This window comes from Coregonus lavaretus (assembly GCF_964263955.1).
Source record: "Coregonus lavaretus genome assembly, chromosome: 5".
Lineage (NCBI taxonomy): Eukaryota > Metazoa > Chordata > Actinopteri > Salmoniformes > Salmonidae > Coregonus > Coregonus lavaretus.
The window spans coordinates 72,742,466-72,757,336 of NC_139992.1; the positions used below are offsets into that span (position 1 = coordinate 72,742,466).

Sequence of the window (14,871 nt, forward strand, 5' to 3'; positions counted from 1 at the left end):
TACAAAGAGTCCCAAAATTCTCCTCATGGAATAGTAAATGATGGGCCTAACATCGTTCCCAGGCTAATTGCGCATATAAGCCGGGAACACCAACGACTCAAATCTGGCACTTGTGGTAGTGAACTTAAAGGGGGTCCTGAACTGATTTCACCTGGGTTTTTCTCCTCCTCAATAAAAACTAGATTTGCTTCTTGAGGGTGTGGTTTGATGTGTAGGTGTTATGTTCAATATATCGTACCCCGGCAGTTATTATTGTTTGTTCCTCTTCCTCACCGTAGTTGATTTATCCCAAACCCCAAACATCCTGCGCCACCATGCTATCTATGACTTTGGCTAAAGGAATGACAGTTGTGTTTGTGATGCTAATGTTAACTCACGAATGTGTGGATGTTTGAGTTGGGGGAAAAAACAAGCCGTTATTAAAGAACAAGTCTCGTTCTTTTCAACAAACATTGGCGATGATGTATTGTAGCTATGTCTTGTTCGTTGTCTCATTGGGTGTTCTACTGTCTGTAAAGATATGGGCGTGCTATAGGTTGATTCTGCTGCTACTATTGGATAGCATGCGCTGTTCTCAGATGATTTGGTGCTGCCAGGCAGTGGTCCCACGTTAGTGTGAAGTGGTCAGGACTGAAATCTAAACCCAACCCAAGACAACATTTTAAATCATTTATTCCATAAATCTCACAACCTCAGTTTTGGAAAATACTGACATTATAAATTATCCAACATACACTTTTTTTTGTCAATTTTGGGACAATTGATGTTTACGACTACTATCAATGCCACATGGAATGTTTTTAACTAGATAAGTAGTTTGTTTTGGTTTCAGTAGCTCCTCTTTAAGTATTTGTCATTATTTGATCTTAGCGAATCATACGACTGCAAGGCATGGTTCTGAATCAGAAACATGTTGTGTGCTAGCAAAAACATTCCCCCGAGCTTGAGAGGCTGAACTGTAGCTAGCTACCTACCTTTATCTCTAGCTAACTTAACCCAAGGAGTGCCACCATAACACCAGCACGTTTTGGACTTCTAACCCCTTTTAAACATTGTGTGTTTGAGCTACAATTCTGGGTTGTACAACTGGATTAGTCTATTTCTTCTGAATCAGTAGATACCAATCATTAGTCTGTGTGATTAACAGGGGCTGAGCTAAAGCGGTGTTTGTGAGACAAGGGCGGATCCCACAAAAAAAAATACATCTGTGGAGTCCAATGGTTTGAGCTACAAACTATTAAAAGCTATCTATGAAAAGCTGAGACTCTCACGAACACACACATGTAACATGTCTATGAAGCTCACAACCTACACAAGAGTCTTTAGAAGGAAAGGGGTTCTTCTACATAGAAGATCATGGACATGGTGCTCTAATACTGTAATAAGTTTACATAGTTGCTGTCACAAACTCCAAACTCCACACAGTTGTCACTGGCTAGCTGGATATTTATTTCCCATCCAGCCAACATTTCTGTACTTACAGCATTCATATACATTTTGCTATGGCGCACTTTATTTTATTTATTGACATTTGTCAATAAAACTCATGTATGCAACTGTTATGTCAAATTGTTTTGTGTTCTACTTGTATCTCTGGTTGTCCTGAAAATAACATGGTAAAACACTTCATTGTGAGGTTAAATATAAGGGCAGGACATGCAGATAAATGAAATTCAGATTTTTGCTGGGGTCTTGGGACTGATAGGGGGAATTAGAGCCATGCTGGCTATACATCATCCAAATCTGTGATCAATATGCGTTGTGCTTGTTGGGAAAACAACAACCCACAAAAAATGACAGAATGGACTCAAACAGCTAGCTACATTTGATAAATCTCCATGTTGCATCAGACGAGCGCAGACAGGGCGAATATAAACAGACGTACACAAGACGGGGAGGTGTTGTGGGAGATAAAGTATTCACAATCCTGGACTTTTTCCAAAAATGTTGTGCTACAGCCTGATTTCAAATTGATAAATGTAGATTTTGTGTCACTGGCCTATACACACCATAATGTCAAAGTATAATTATGTTTTTAGAAATGATTTAAAAATGAAAAAATGAAATGTCTTGAGGGCAAATCCAACACAACACATCACTGAGTACCACTCTTCATATTTTCAAGCATGGTGGTGGCTGCATCATGTTATGGGTATGCTTGTCATCGGCAAAGGAGATTTTTTGAAAAAAAGAAATGGAATAGAGCTAAACACAGGCAAAATCCTAGAGGAAAACCTGGTTCAGTCTGTTTTCCAGCAGCTTACCAAGATGACATTGAAAGTTCCTGAGTGGACTAGTTACAGTTTGGACTTAAATCGGCTTGAAAATCTATGGCAAGAATTGAAAATGGCTGTCTAACAATAATCAACAAACAACAATCAACTTGACAGAGCTTGAATAATTTATTTTAATAATAATGTGCAAATATTGTACAATCCAGGTGTGCAAAGCTCTTAGAGACTTACCCAGAAAGACTCACAGCTCTAATTGCTGCCAAAGGTGAGTCTAACATGTATTGACTCAGAGGTGTGAATAATTATGTAAATTAGATATTTCTGTATTTCAATTTCATGAAATTAGCAACAATTTACAAAAACATGTTTTCACTTTGTCATTATGGGTTATTGTCTGTAGATGGATGAGAAAAATAACAATTTTGAATCCATTTGAATTCAGGCTGTAACACAACAACATTTGGAATAAGTCAAGCGGTTTGAATACTTTCTGAAAGCACTGTCCATGTAGTTCAAGTAGTAATTACATTTTGCAGTAGTTTGTGTAAGGTGGAGTATGCAATAATGTCCTTTCTTTTTCAACATCAGACCTGCCGAATTCTCACCTGAAAATAGTTTTTGTGTTTAATAGGATAAATTACACATTCTGTTAACATCTGACTCCAGAGTGATATGTCTTGCAATTTGTAATCTATGACATTTCAAATTTATATATGATAATTTATCAAGAAGTTCTAAGTGCACAACAATGCTTAAACCACATCAGGGGACCATTTTTGAAGTCTGGGAAAAGAGAGAGTTAGATTTTTTACTGTAGTTACCCTTTAATTCAGGTGTGCACCAGCCAGACAGTTGTGTTTGGCTAGTGGTGTCTCTGTGGCACACTTCTGATGGAGTTTTCAAAACAATGGCCATTGGATTGATGGAAATAGTCATGATTCTACCAGGTAGGCATATGCTACTTTGTAGTTACATTTTAATTGCCTTTTCATCTACCCGAAGACAGTTAGGCTGTCTTTAGCATCGCTAACGGATACACAAAGTGGTAGACATATAGGCCCCTACTCGCACCGCACACAGCAGGGCTCGACATTCAGGTAAATTTGCCAGTGGCACACCGGGCTAGTGCCACCTGAAAGCTACTGGCCCAAATGAAAAAAATACTCTCCCGGGTCAAGATCTGACAGGAAAGCGAATGATGCGTGCATCATTTCAATAGCAGGTGATTTTAGCTTTCATTTGTGGGCTGAGCAAGTAGCCTATACAGCAGGGCTGCCCAACCCTCTTCCTGGAGAGCTACTGTCCTGTAGGTTTTCAGCCCAAGCCCAATTTAGCGTATCTGATTCAGATAGTTAAGGTATTGTTGAGCAGCTAATAAGTATAATCAGGTGTGTTAAATTAGGGTTGGACTGAAAACCCACAGGATGGTAGATCTCCAGGAAGAGGGTTGGGCAGCCCTACTATACAGGGTTCATACAAACATTGGCAAGTCAAATTAAAGGACTTTCAATGACTTTTTCAAGCACTTAATTGTAATTTCTAAGGACCTACATTTTATATTTAATTGTTGTAATAGCCTATTGAAGAAAAGAAAGTCCCCCCCAAATGTATGCAAAAAAGTATGCATTACCACTAAGAATAATTACTTTTTTTAAATATACCTACCCAATGGTATTATGCATTGACATTAACTTTATTTTTACATTCTAAAATATGTCTGAATAATGTGGGCATTGTCTGACTAAATAGACAGCATGTTCCCTACACAAACACACTAATGAAGTGTCCATGTGGTAGCTAGTCAGTCTTGCCATTTGAGATGTTGAAGAGTTATTGAGGTGTTATTGTATCATGTTATAAAGCGAGAAAGTGACCAAAAAACGGGTTCCCTTTGTAATGGAATACTCTATATGGAAAACCAAGTTGAAGCCAACATTCGATGTTGTCTTGCTCATAATAGCCACACCTGGTTTTACCACAACAAGCGCAACAGACTAGCGCAACACCCCTAAATTGAAATGGCGGGAAACAAACGAAAGCAGCTACATCTCTTATAAAAACTGATCAGAAATGAAATCACAGAATAATTATATTGGAGCAATAGAAGTTCTAAGTCATAGAGGCAATGCCTGATTTTCAAGGTAGGCTATTCCATGATGACTGAATTGTGCATCGCCAGTATTCATTGTGCATCACCAGTAATACCTGGTTTGCATACCCATTCTTGCCTTAGCATTTGCTGGTAGATATCATAACTTGGAACATCTTTCCTACTGCTTTCCTACACGCAACAACCAGCTGTTTGAGAGCTGCATGCTCTCTCTGATTATCTATAGGCTGTATGTGTGCAGCAAGCATGTGATAGATAATCAACTTAACAAACAAACAGCTTCGGGAATCAATCAGTTTTTTTTATCAATATATAGCCTAGATAAAAAATAACATTATTTCAATGTACTGTATTTACTGGCCAAAGCGGGCCACTGACGGGGATGATCGACTGCCCTGGAGGGTTTCCACAACTTCCCTCTATGTTGGTTTTGTCCTGACACACACAGACAGGGGCATTCTCTTGCCTTTGTTGCCTCTTCAGAAAGTTGGTTTACTTTTGGTCAATTGCACACAATCATGATGATAAAAAAAGCCAAGTCAAACAGTCGCAAATGCGACCCTATAATGAAAAAATACCAAAGATTGTTTTCCTTTAAGGGTAGCTTTAGTGTAGCTTAACTTCTTCCAGTGTGAAGTCATTGGTAGCTTGGCAAACTACATTTTCAGAGTAGCTTCCCCAACACTGCTAATGGCTATGCATTTGGACATTCTCCCTGACTTTCTATTTTCATATGGACTTTTTCCAGAACTTCCCACTGGGCTAACGAAGGCTATGTTTGAAGCTTTGGTCTACCAGACCTTCTGAGCATTGGGAGGAAGTCTTGTGAATAAGGTTATGATGTGCCTAACTTGGCTAACTTATGCTAACAAGTTGCTATACTGTTGCGAGGTCTGCCTTTATAACATTTTTGATTCGTTTGGAAATTGACCTTTTTCAACTATTCTCCATCACGTTTTGACCTCTAAAAGGCTCCGAATTCTCAGAGTTCTCCAGGCCCATAACTTTTCCATTCAGAACAGGTTCAATCTAATGCTAATGAGTTTCCATAAAGGAGAACATCAGCTGATTACCTTCATGGAAAAGGGAGTCAAGGAATCCCTATTCTCCTGAGGGGAGCCTCTTTAGGGTCACAGGTACTAACATGCAGTTCCCACCCAGAGCACTCCCTCCCTCTCTATCTTTACAGATGTTAGATCTTAATGTGATAACCCTGTTGTTGCAGGAAATGCAAACCTTTAGTGTTTTGGAGGTTTAAAAAGGCTTCTAAAGTTTGTAATTTTCACTTTAAAATGTCAGACTTGATTTGCCCTTACAGAAATGTTCATTAATTATAATCCACACAATAATTCACATGATTTTCCTGCTGTGAGAAATGGGTCAAATTAAGACCCCCCCCCCCCCCCCCCCCTCTCTCTCTCTCTCTCTCTCTCTCTCTCTCTCTCTCTCTCTCTCTCTCTCTCTCTCTCTCTCTCTCTCTCTCTCTCTCTCTCTCTCTCTCTCTCTCTCTCTCTCTCTCTCTCTCTCTCTCTCTCTCTCTCACACACACACACATACACACACACACACACACACACAAAAGCACACACATGCAGTAATTAAACACCTGTAGGGGTGTGAGCACACCAAGTCTGAGCACACCATTACCTGCAGGGCTACAAGGACAATCCCAGTCCACAGACAACACACAGAGAGAAGGAGGAGAAAGAGACGAAGTAGGAGACAATAAAAAGGAAAAAAGTTGTAACAGACCTATGGTCAGATATCAAATCATGGTGAGTCAACAAAAACATGGAGTTGTTTGCAATCAAACTGCAAAGACAGTCACTATTAGCTCTTCCCAATCTGGGAATCTTTTTGTGTCAGAAACCAGTGTTTTTGAGAGACTGAATGCAGTTGAAGCCTATGCAATGTGTGCTCAGTCAGATGAGGACAAAGGTTCAAACATCCACCCAAGTCCAGAATCCCTTGAAAATGATGAGTTAATCCAATGAGTCAAGAGTGTACTCTATGTACTCTGAGGTTTGTTGTGTGTATTGTGGGACGAAAGCACATGGAGCATGAGTTCATACAGCTTTTCACATTGCTCCAGGATGTGATGCCATTCCAATAACAGCAACAGTTATCAAACAAACACACGATGGAGGGAGGGAGATGGATGGAGGGCGAAGGGGGGAGCTATGTGTGGGAATATGACATGCTACCTAATTAAAGAGAATTTAGAGAGCTCCAAGCTTACAAGACACCTGGCACCTGATAGTGCCTCTTTTACACTTGACTCATGAAATGGAAATCTGATGTGAAGGGGATGCTGTATGTGAGATGACACTGAGTTACTGCCGGCAGCATTAACCTGTGATCTGGGCACTAAAAAAGTGGGGAAATTGTCATAGATGTACTTTTTGTTTAAAAAACCCAGAGAAATTGGGTCAGCCAAACATGGTTAGCAGTTCGACAAAAAGAGATTAGCTTGTTTGTCCTCAAAGATCAATAGCATTTGGATCTACCAGTTAGTCCAAACACACCACGAATGTCAACATTCATTCCCAGAAATCAATAATGACCTATTTGAACACATTCTTGTTATTTTTAAATACGTTTTGCCACTGACCAGGTGCCATTTACACCTAATAAGGGGACATCTTGGGGTACAGATAATGGGAACAGATAAAGAAGCAATAGATCTCCAGTATACCAGCCTATGACATTCAGCAGATGCCATGCACTTCAATATTGTGGACTCCTTTGTGGCCGGATAAAGATATGTATAACACAGAATACTTGTTACCCTACATTAATGATAACCTTCTCTTAGCGACAGTCAAGTTACTTACCACTCGGGTCATGGTGCTCTTGAGTGAGGTTGGGTACCGGGTCCACTTTGTGTGAGCATCGTCCTAACCCCTGAACCAGCTGCTCCAAGGGCCGTTCTGAATCTGCAGTGGGATAACAACGCAGCCCTGTGGAACACCTTGGTGTGTAGACACCACAGAATTCACCTTCTAACCGGGAACACACTGGGCAGCAGCCACAGCTGGGCTCCCTGACTATCTCAGTACAGGTGGTGGCAAGCTTAGGACATGCAGCTTGGCGCTCCTCAGCGCAGTTCGGACAACGGAATACCAAGTCCCCTAGCAATAGGCCCGGCAGAGCAAGGAACGTAAGCAGCAGCAAACTGCAGCCATAATATAGCACCATTCTGCCTCTAGCTGTACTGTCTAATAAAGGGTAACATGAGTAGATAAGGATGTAAACTCTGGGTCCAAAAGTGGAACTGTCAACTGTATTAGCATAGCAAACAAGTAAGAGACCGAGTGGTGCAATCTGCAGGGTCCTATCAACTGTCATGTTTCTGATATTGTATGTCAAAAGGCAGGTAACTAACTACAGTCATGGTCAAAAGTTTTGAGAATGACACAAGTATTGGTCTTCACAAAGTTTGCAGCTTCAGTGTTTTTAGATATTTTTGTCAGATGTTACTATGGTATACTGAAGTATAATTACAAGCATTCCATAAGTGTCAAAGGCTTTTATTGTCAATTACATTAAGTTTATGCAAGGGTCAATATTTGCAGTATTAACCCTTCTTTTTCAAGACCTCTGCAATCTGCCCTGGCATGCTGTCAATTAACTTTTGGGCCACATCCTGACTGATGGCAGCCCATTCTTGCATAATCAATGCTTGGAGTTTGTCAGACTTTGTGGGTTTTTGGCCATGGACCCAAAATTTCGATGTTTTGTTCCCCGAGCCACTTAGTTATCACTTTTGCCTTATGGCAAGGTGCTCCATCATGCTGGAAAAGGCATTGTTCGTCACCAAATTGTTCTTGGATGGTTGGGAGAAGTTGCACTCGGAGGATGTGTTGGTACCATTCTTTATTCATGGCTGTGTTCTTAGGCAAAATTGTGAGTGAGCCCACTCCCTTGGCTGAGAAGCAACCCCACACATGAATGGTCTCAGGATGCTTTACTTTTGGCATGACACAGGACTGATGGTAGCGCTCACCTTGTCTTCTCCGGACAAGCTTTTTTACGGATGCCCCAAACAATCGGAAAGGGGATTCATCAGAGAAAATGACTTTACCTCAGTCCTCAGCAGTCCAATCCCTGTACCTTTTGCAGAATATCAGTCTGTCCCTGATGTTTTTCCTGGAGAGAAGTGGCTTCCTCGCTGCCCTTCTTGACACCAGGCCATCCTCCAAAAGTCTTCGCCTCACTGTGCGTGCAGATACACTCACACCTGCCTGCTGCCATTCCTGAGCAAGCTCTGCACTGGTGGTGCCCCGATCCCGCAGCTGAACCAACTTTAGGAGACGGTCCTGGCGCTTGCTGGACTTTCTTGGGCGCCTTGAAGCCTTCTTCACAGCAATTGAACCTCTCTCCTTGAAGTTCTTGATGATCCGATAAATTGTTTATTTAGGTGCAATCTTGCTAGCAGCAATATCCTTGCCTGTGAAGCCCTTTTTGTGCAAAGCAATGATGACGGCACGTGTTTCCTTGCAGGTAACCATGGTTAACAGAGGAAGAACAATGATTTCAAGCACCACCCTCCTTTTAAAGCTTCCAGTCTGTTATTCTACCTCAATCAGCCTGACAGAGTGATCTCTAGCCTTGTCCTCGTCAACACTCTCACCTGTGTTAACGAGAGAATCACTGAAATGATGTCAGCTGGTCCTTTTGTGGCAGGGCTGAAATGCAGTGGAAATGTTTTTTGGGGATTAAGTTCATTTTCATGGCAAAGAGGGACTTTGCAATTAATTGCAATTCATCTGATCACTCTTCATAACATTCTTGAGTATATGCAAATTGCCATCATAAAAACTGAGGAAGCAGACTTTATGAAAATTAATATTTGTGTAATTCTCAAAACTTTTGACCACGACTGTACATGTAGCTTGTAGTGAGTTGTCTTTTGCATAACCTTAGTGTGCAATGGATAACGAATTATAGAAGGAACAAATTATAAAATGTCAATGTTTGAATAAATATGTGCATGTGTTTGAATATCCATGCTTCTACTATAGCAAAAGCTTGCTTTGTGCTTTCTAATGATATTATCTCTACTACGAACATTTTATATATTAACTTAGGCTGCATTGCTGTCTCGAGTGAAAAAGGATCCTAGGCATTAATACATCCGATTGAGCCATAATGTCAAGATCATATTTGCTCTTCATGAGAGTATGTTTAAACGACAAGCAGCAGAGCAGAGAAACAGAACTTTCCAGGGTAATATTACAGCGTGTGCTGAGTGTCTCTGACATGACCACTCCATTTCTCGCATGTCCATTTACACTCAATTAAAGCTGTCCCTTGGACCGAAATGGATCTCCCTCCCCCATACGTCCAATTGATGTATTGGTAGCGAGTAGGGGTTGTTGTGCTTATCCAGCAAGCAGGCTTCTGTAAACTCATACAGGGTATCTGTGTCTCTTGGCCACTGCGGAGAGCAATGCTTGTTGACTCAAGGGGTCGAAAGATAGCACGGCCACTGTAGGAGCATACCCTGCAGAGGCCTAGGTTAGCAGATATGAATTAAGCTTATTTGTCTTTGTGGGTGCCTTCTTACTTTATAGCATGTATGTATATATACTGTACAGTATATGGTCAGCGAGTTGCCTACCTGGAATTAATCGCAGAGGGTAGAGGAGGAAGCTGAAAGGCTAGTTTGGATAGAGATTTCTATTTATGTAGAGCCTTTCACCACTTATTAAAAATAACTTTTCAACACACAGTCCATTAATTACAGTTGATGACTACCCTACCATGGGATTCATAATATGAGACAGATATGAGATCTCTCAAACACCTATGAAACTAAATGTAATTTCCCATGAAGCTGGGAGCCAATGATACGTTATCATTTGAGGGCTCAAATAATCAATTGAGGGCTGGGTTTACGCCATTTGTTATAATTAAGTCATTGACCATATTTTTGTAGACAGGTATGACTCTATGGTTAAATTATGATCACGACTGAGGATAGCCATATCATTTTTGCAGGATGGCACACTGGGCGACCGGGTGAGAGGGAGAACACTAGTGTACCTTTTCCAGTTGACATACTTTTCCACACTTAAACACCCTTCCTACGTCTGACCCGGAGTGGACACTGGGATTTCCGGCCTACAGCATAGCCTTGCCTGTCATGCCTCTGTGTGCCGCGCCATGGGACCACCAGCCTGGGAGGCCTCCACTGTGCCCGGCATGTGAGGTAATGTCTGTCTGTCCATCCATTCTCTCGTCACCTTGTCTGTCCTTCCCTACCCTAACACCCAGCAGCCACTGTGGATCAGACCTGGGTTCAAATAGTATTTGTTTTCTTTCAAATATTTGCGTCTGATTGAGTCTCCCTGGAGTGCAGTTGGGCAGGATCTACCTTTTTGGGACTATTCCGTACATTGGTTCCATTGTGCCAGGCAAGATCAATCAAGTAAAGTATTTCAAAAGAAAACATAATTTGAACCCAGGTCTGCCATGGATATGCTGTCTTGGCTGTGGTTACTCTTTTGGCGCATTCACACTGCACTTTAGCCCAGGGCTAAGAGCCACCTTAGCCCTGGGCTAAAGGATATTTTAGCCTGGGACTAAGCAAGTGTTCACACTTGCACATTCTGAAGTGGGCTAGCACCAACCTTAGCCCAGGGCTAGCTGGTATGCTCCGGAGCATGGTTAGCACTGACTTTTCGCGGCTAGTCCCAGAAACTCTGTGCCAAAATAGCCAGTGTGAAAGGGGGTCAAGAACAACGCCTAGAATGCTCAGTGTCCAATCAGAAAATTGGCACTTTCACTTAATTTACATATGTTGGTGATGCCTGTAACTCGTTCTGCATGTTATTTTGACAAGTAAATTCATACTATTTAACAAAAAACAAAATACTTTCATCCGTGCAAAAACATTGGTTGCTATGCCTATCAAAAAAATAGTTGCTATGCAGGCTGGCTAACATCTTCTCAATTAGTCAACTAAAGCTACAAACTTTTCAGCTGGAAGGACAGCAAACGCTCCATTATCCTCAGTTTTCATAGCTTTTCTATTGACAGTTAATTGCAAATATTTATGATAATAATATTGTTGCATGATTTCACCTGGATCAGAAAAGTTGATGTCTCGTTTGTTCACAGCTTTCTCTGTACAGAGGCAAGATCAAATTTTGGAACATTGTTTCCGATGTCGGGCCGGCAGACAAGCAAGGTTTATACAAACCATCACTGTTGGAAATCAAATGTTAGGCCAGAACCAAGATAAAATAATGTGTTAATAAATGTCTTGCTTATAACATTGGTTGCGTGTCAGAGATGGTTGCATGGTGTGTTTGTCCGTTAGCCCAGGGCTTTGGAATACAAGTGTGTATCCTTAGCCAAAGGCCAAAGCTTAGCCCAGGGTTAACAAATGCTTGTGTGAACCGGATATGCTATCACAGGGCCAGTTTAGCCTGGGGCTAAGATAGCCCAGGGCTAATAACAATGCAGCGTGAAAAGGCCTATTATAGGAACAATTCGGAATCACTAAATGTGCATTGTGTAATGGGTTATTATATTTTGTATGCACATGGACAGAAGATACTTCCAGGAAGTTCTGCAGTAATAACCTCAGTGTAGAAATTCTCCTCAGGCACAGCTATAGAATAAGCTTCTACCCTCCCCAATAGCTTACCCTAACCATTAGACAGGGAAACTCAAAACTAGGGGTAATTTCATATACATAAACAGAGTGCTACAGCAGTCCCAGTGCTGGCCTGTGGATATCCAATGACTGTGTCTGTACTCACTGTCAGGGTCATTTTGTCATTACCACATTCTTTCCACCCCTGAGTCATCTAATTAAGCATGACAAGCCCCAATGTGCACAGGCAAGTTCAATGACAGATGGGTAAAACATTTACCAAGGTCTCTATTCAATCTGTAAAGCTGATGCATTACAGATTCCACGATAGAAATGTGAATGTAATTTCCAACTGAGCTGACATATGCAGCGTTTACCGTGAATGCAGTCTCCGCTAACGCGGGAACATTGCCTTTAAGTCTTGCCCAAGTCTTTTTTTGTTGCCGATTCACACGCTGCATAGATTGTCAGGCCCCTGACCCATCCAGTGTACACATTTCTCGGTCCTCTAATTTTCCACAAATAACACAGCCAATTTGTTTGATGTCACTGAACTGTGGCCATTAGGGGGATTTTGAACTATGACCTGACCCATGGCGATCCTGCCTCTGAAGCCAAAATACACAGGCGGCTTATTGTGCAGGGATATAAATAATGTTGCTGAGTAAGGAGAAGGGAGCTAACGGTCTTTTTGGTCACCCAAATACTGTACAGTACTATGAGTCGTCGAGGTACATGTAGCAAGCATGTCAGGGTGATGAATCATATTGTTAGTTTTCCCAATTGATGACCCTTACGGAAAAAGCACATTAATTTCACGTGATCACATGATTTTATGTGAAGGTATTGTGATATCGTGTGTCACGTAGAGTAGGCAAGAAGGCTTAACAGGAAAAACCTTAACCTCTACCAAATAAAATTATGGTAGAGCCGCAAAAGTACTTCTGTGCAAGGGTGTTTATTTACATATTGATTCCGAAAGAACAACAGTACTGCCACCAAAAGTAGACATTATGGGGACTGCTAAACAGTGCTGCCTCATCACCAGCTCAACTGAAAGAGAGGCTCCTTTTGTAAGGGAAGCCCCTCCCATCAGAACATAGTGGCGCAGTGGTCTAAGGCACTGCATCGCAGTGCTAACTGTGCCACTAGAGATCCTGGTTCGAATCCAGGCTCTGTCGCAGCCGGCCGCGACCGGGAGACTCATGGGCGGCGCACAATTGGCCCAGCGTCGTCCAGGGTAGGGGAGGGAATGGCCGGCAGGGATGTAGCTCAGTTGATAGAGCATGGCGTTTGCAACACCAGGGTTGTGGGTTTGATTCCCACGGGGGGCCAGTATAAAAAAAAAAAAATGTATTCACTAACTGTAAGTCGCTCTGGATAAGAGCGTCTGCTAAATGACTAAAATGTAAATGTAAAATGTAAATTAACTAAGCCATTACAAACATCAAAGCCTACATGTTCCACTCAGCTAAACATATTGTAACGGTTCTGTGTTCGTGGGTGTGTTATTGTTCTCATGCTTGCTAGCAGGGGTTAAATATGCCAGGACAGACGTAAAGGTTGGGGGGGTATGATGGGTAATCCCGCGGGGTCTTGAAATGCATAAATAGGGGCTACTGTCTCATTTCTCTCTCTCTTTCTATTTGGGATCCTGATCTGCTCCTATGAGTCTGCCACTTAACTTGACATTGTGTATTTGTTTACTTTCGGAATTTAGCGGCGTGGGCTGTGGCCTGAACAATAGCCCAGTTTAGGAATATACCTGTGTTCTGCCCTGCACACCAGGTGTCCGTCTCTTTTTCCTATATGACCCAGCCCGGGTCATTACATTGACGTCAGAAGTGCTTTCGAACTACGGGACGGATCGAGATTAGGCGAGTTAGCTGTTTCAGTATAGGTCGTGGTTGGCTTTCGCGTGGCTCGCATCTACGGTCATGATGCTCGGGGCGAGGTGGGAAATTAAGCAACAGCCGGACAAAGTGTCCGTTATGGGCTCGGGGGTACCCGGTCGGGAGAGCAGACGTCACGGCGACGGGGATGTCAACGTCACCGGGTGCGGAAATGGCTGGGCCTGCTTATGTAAACAAAGATGTCAGCGCCCTATTGCCATTAGCCACGGTAGCGGCTAAACTACCGAAGTTCAATGGACAAAGTAAATGGGAAGTTTTTTTCTCTCAATTCGAGTTGTTGGCTAGAGCCGGTAGGTGGTCTGACGAGACAGCTTGCCCTGAGCCTGGCATAGGAGGCGTCGGAATGCTAACGCTAGCCCCGGACGAGAGGGGCGACTACGGTGCACTAGTGGAGGCATTGGGGGGCCGTTTCGGCAGCGACGCACAGCCCAACATGCTGCGGATTGAACTGAGTAACAGAAAGAGACTTCTGGGGGAATCGTTAAAGGCGTTGGCGAGTGGTATTCTGAGCCTGACCCGGCGAGCTTATGCAACTATGCCGATTGGGGTGCAAGACGAGCTGGCACGGGACAGTTTTATTAGAGCCCTCTCTTCCACTGAACTGGGTAAGTATGTTCAGATGGCGGACCCACCGTCTCTGCGGGCTGCAGTGGAGATAGCCAGGAAGAGGGAGCTGATCTGGGGTGAGGGAGTGAGAGTGGAGGTTGCCAGTCAACCAGAGGTGAGAGCAGCGGCGGCCGGGGTGCCGGGGGTCGCCAAACCAGAGTGGGTCAACGAGTTGGGCGGTTTAGTCAAGACTGCTTCGCTTGTCATTGAGAGGGGCTCCAGGCAACGTCAGCTCAACTCCCATTGTCTGCTGGGGTTGTGACCAGCCTGGTCACATTCAGCAGGAGTGTGGCAGATTCTCCCGTCACCAGAGAAACAACAGCAGGTTCTCGCGCAGGGGGCAGTGTGGGCCCACCCCCCCGCCCCCAAACCCCCGCCCCCAAACCCCAAATCCCAAACCCC

At 43.0% G+C, this 14,871-nt stretch overlaps 1 protein-coding gene across 2 annotated transcripts in view; it reads right to left on the bottom strand.

The window, feature by feature from the left end:
* The window catches only part of LOC311130024 (insulin-like growth factor-binding protein 2-B), a 71,694-nt gene extending 64,095 nt beyond the window's left edge, over window positions 1–7,599 (bottom strand). Inside the window, exon 1 of one of the 2 annotated variants that reach the window (XM_084162626.1) lies at window positions 7,179–7,599. In XM_084162626.1, coding sequence (XP_084018752.1) covers window positions 7,179–7,542 — 364 coding nt within the window. In that variant the 5' untranslated portion in view covers window positions 7,543–7,599. The remainder of the gene's footprint in view (window positions 1–7,178) is intronic. The other variant, XM_084162625.1, reaches the window with a different exon arrangement.
* Window positions 7,600–14,871: the final 7,272 nt, after the last annotated feature.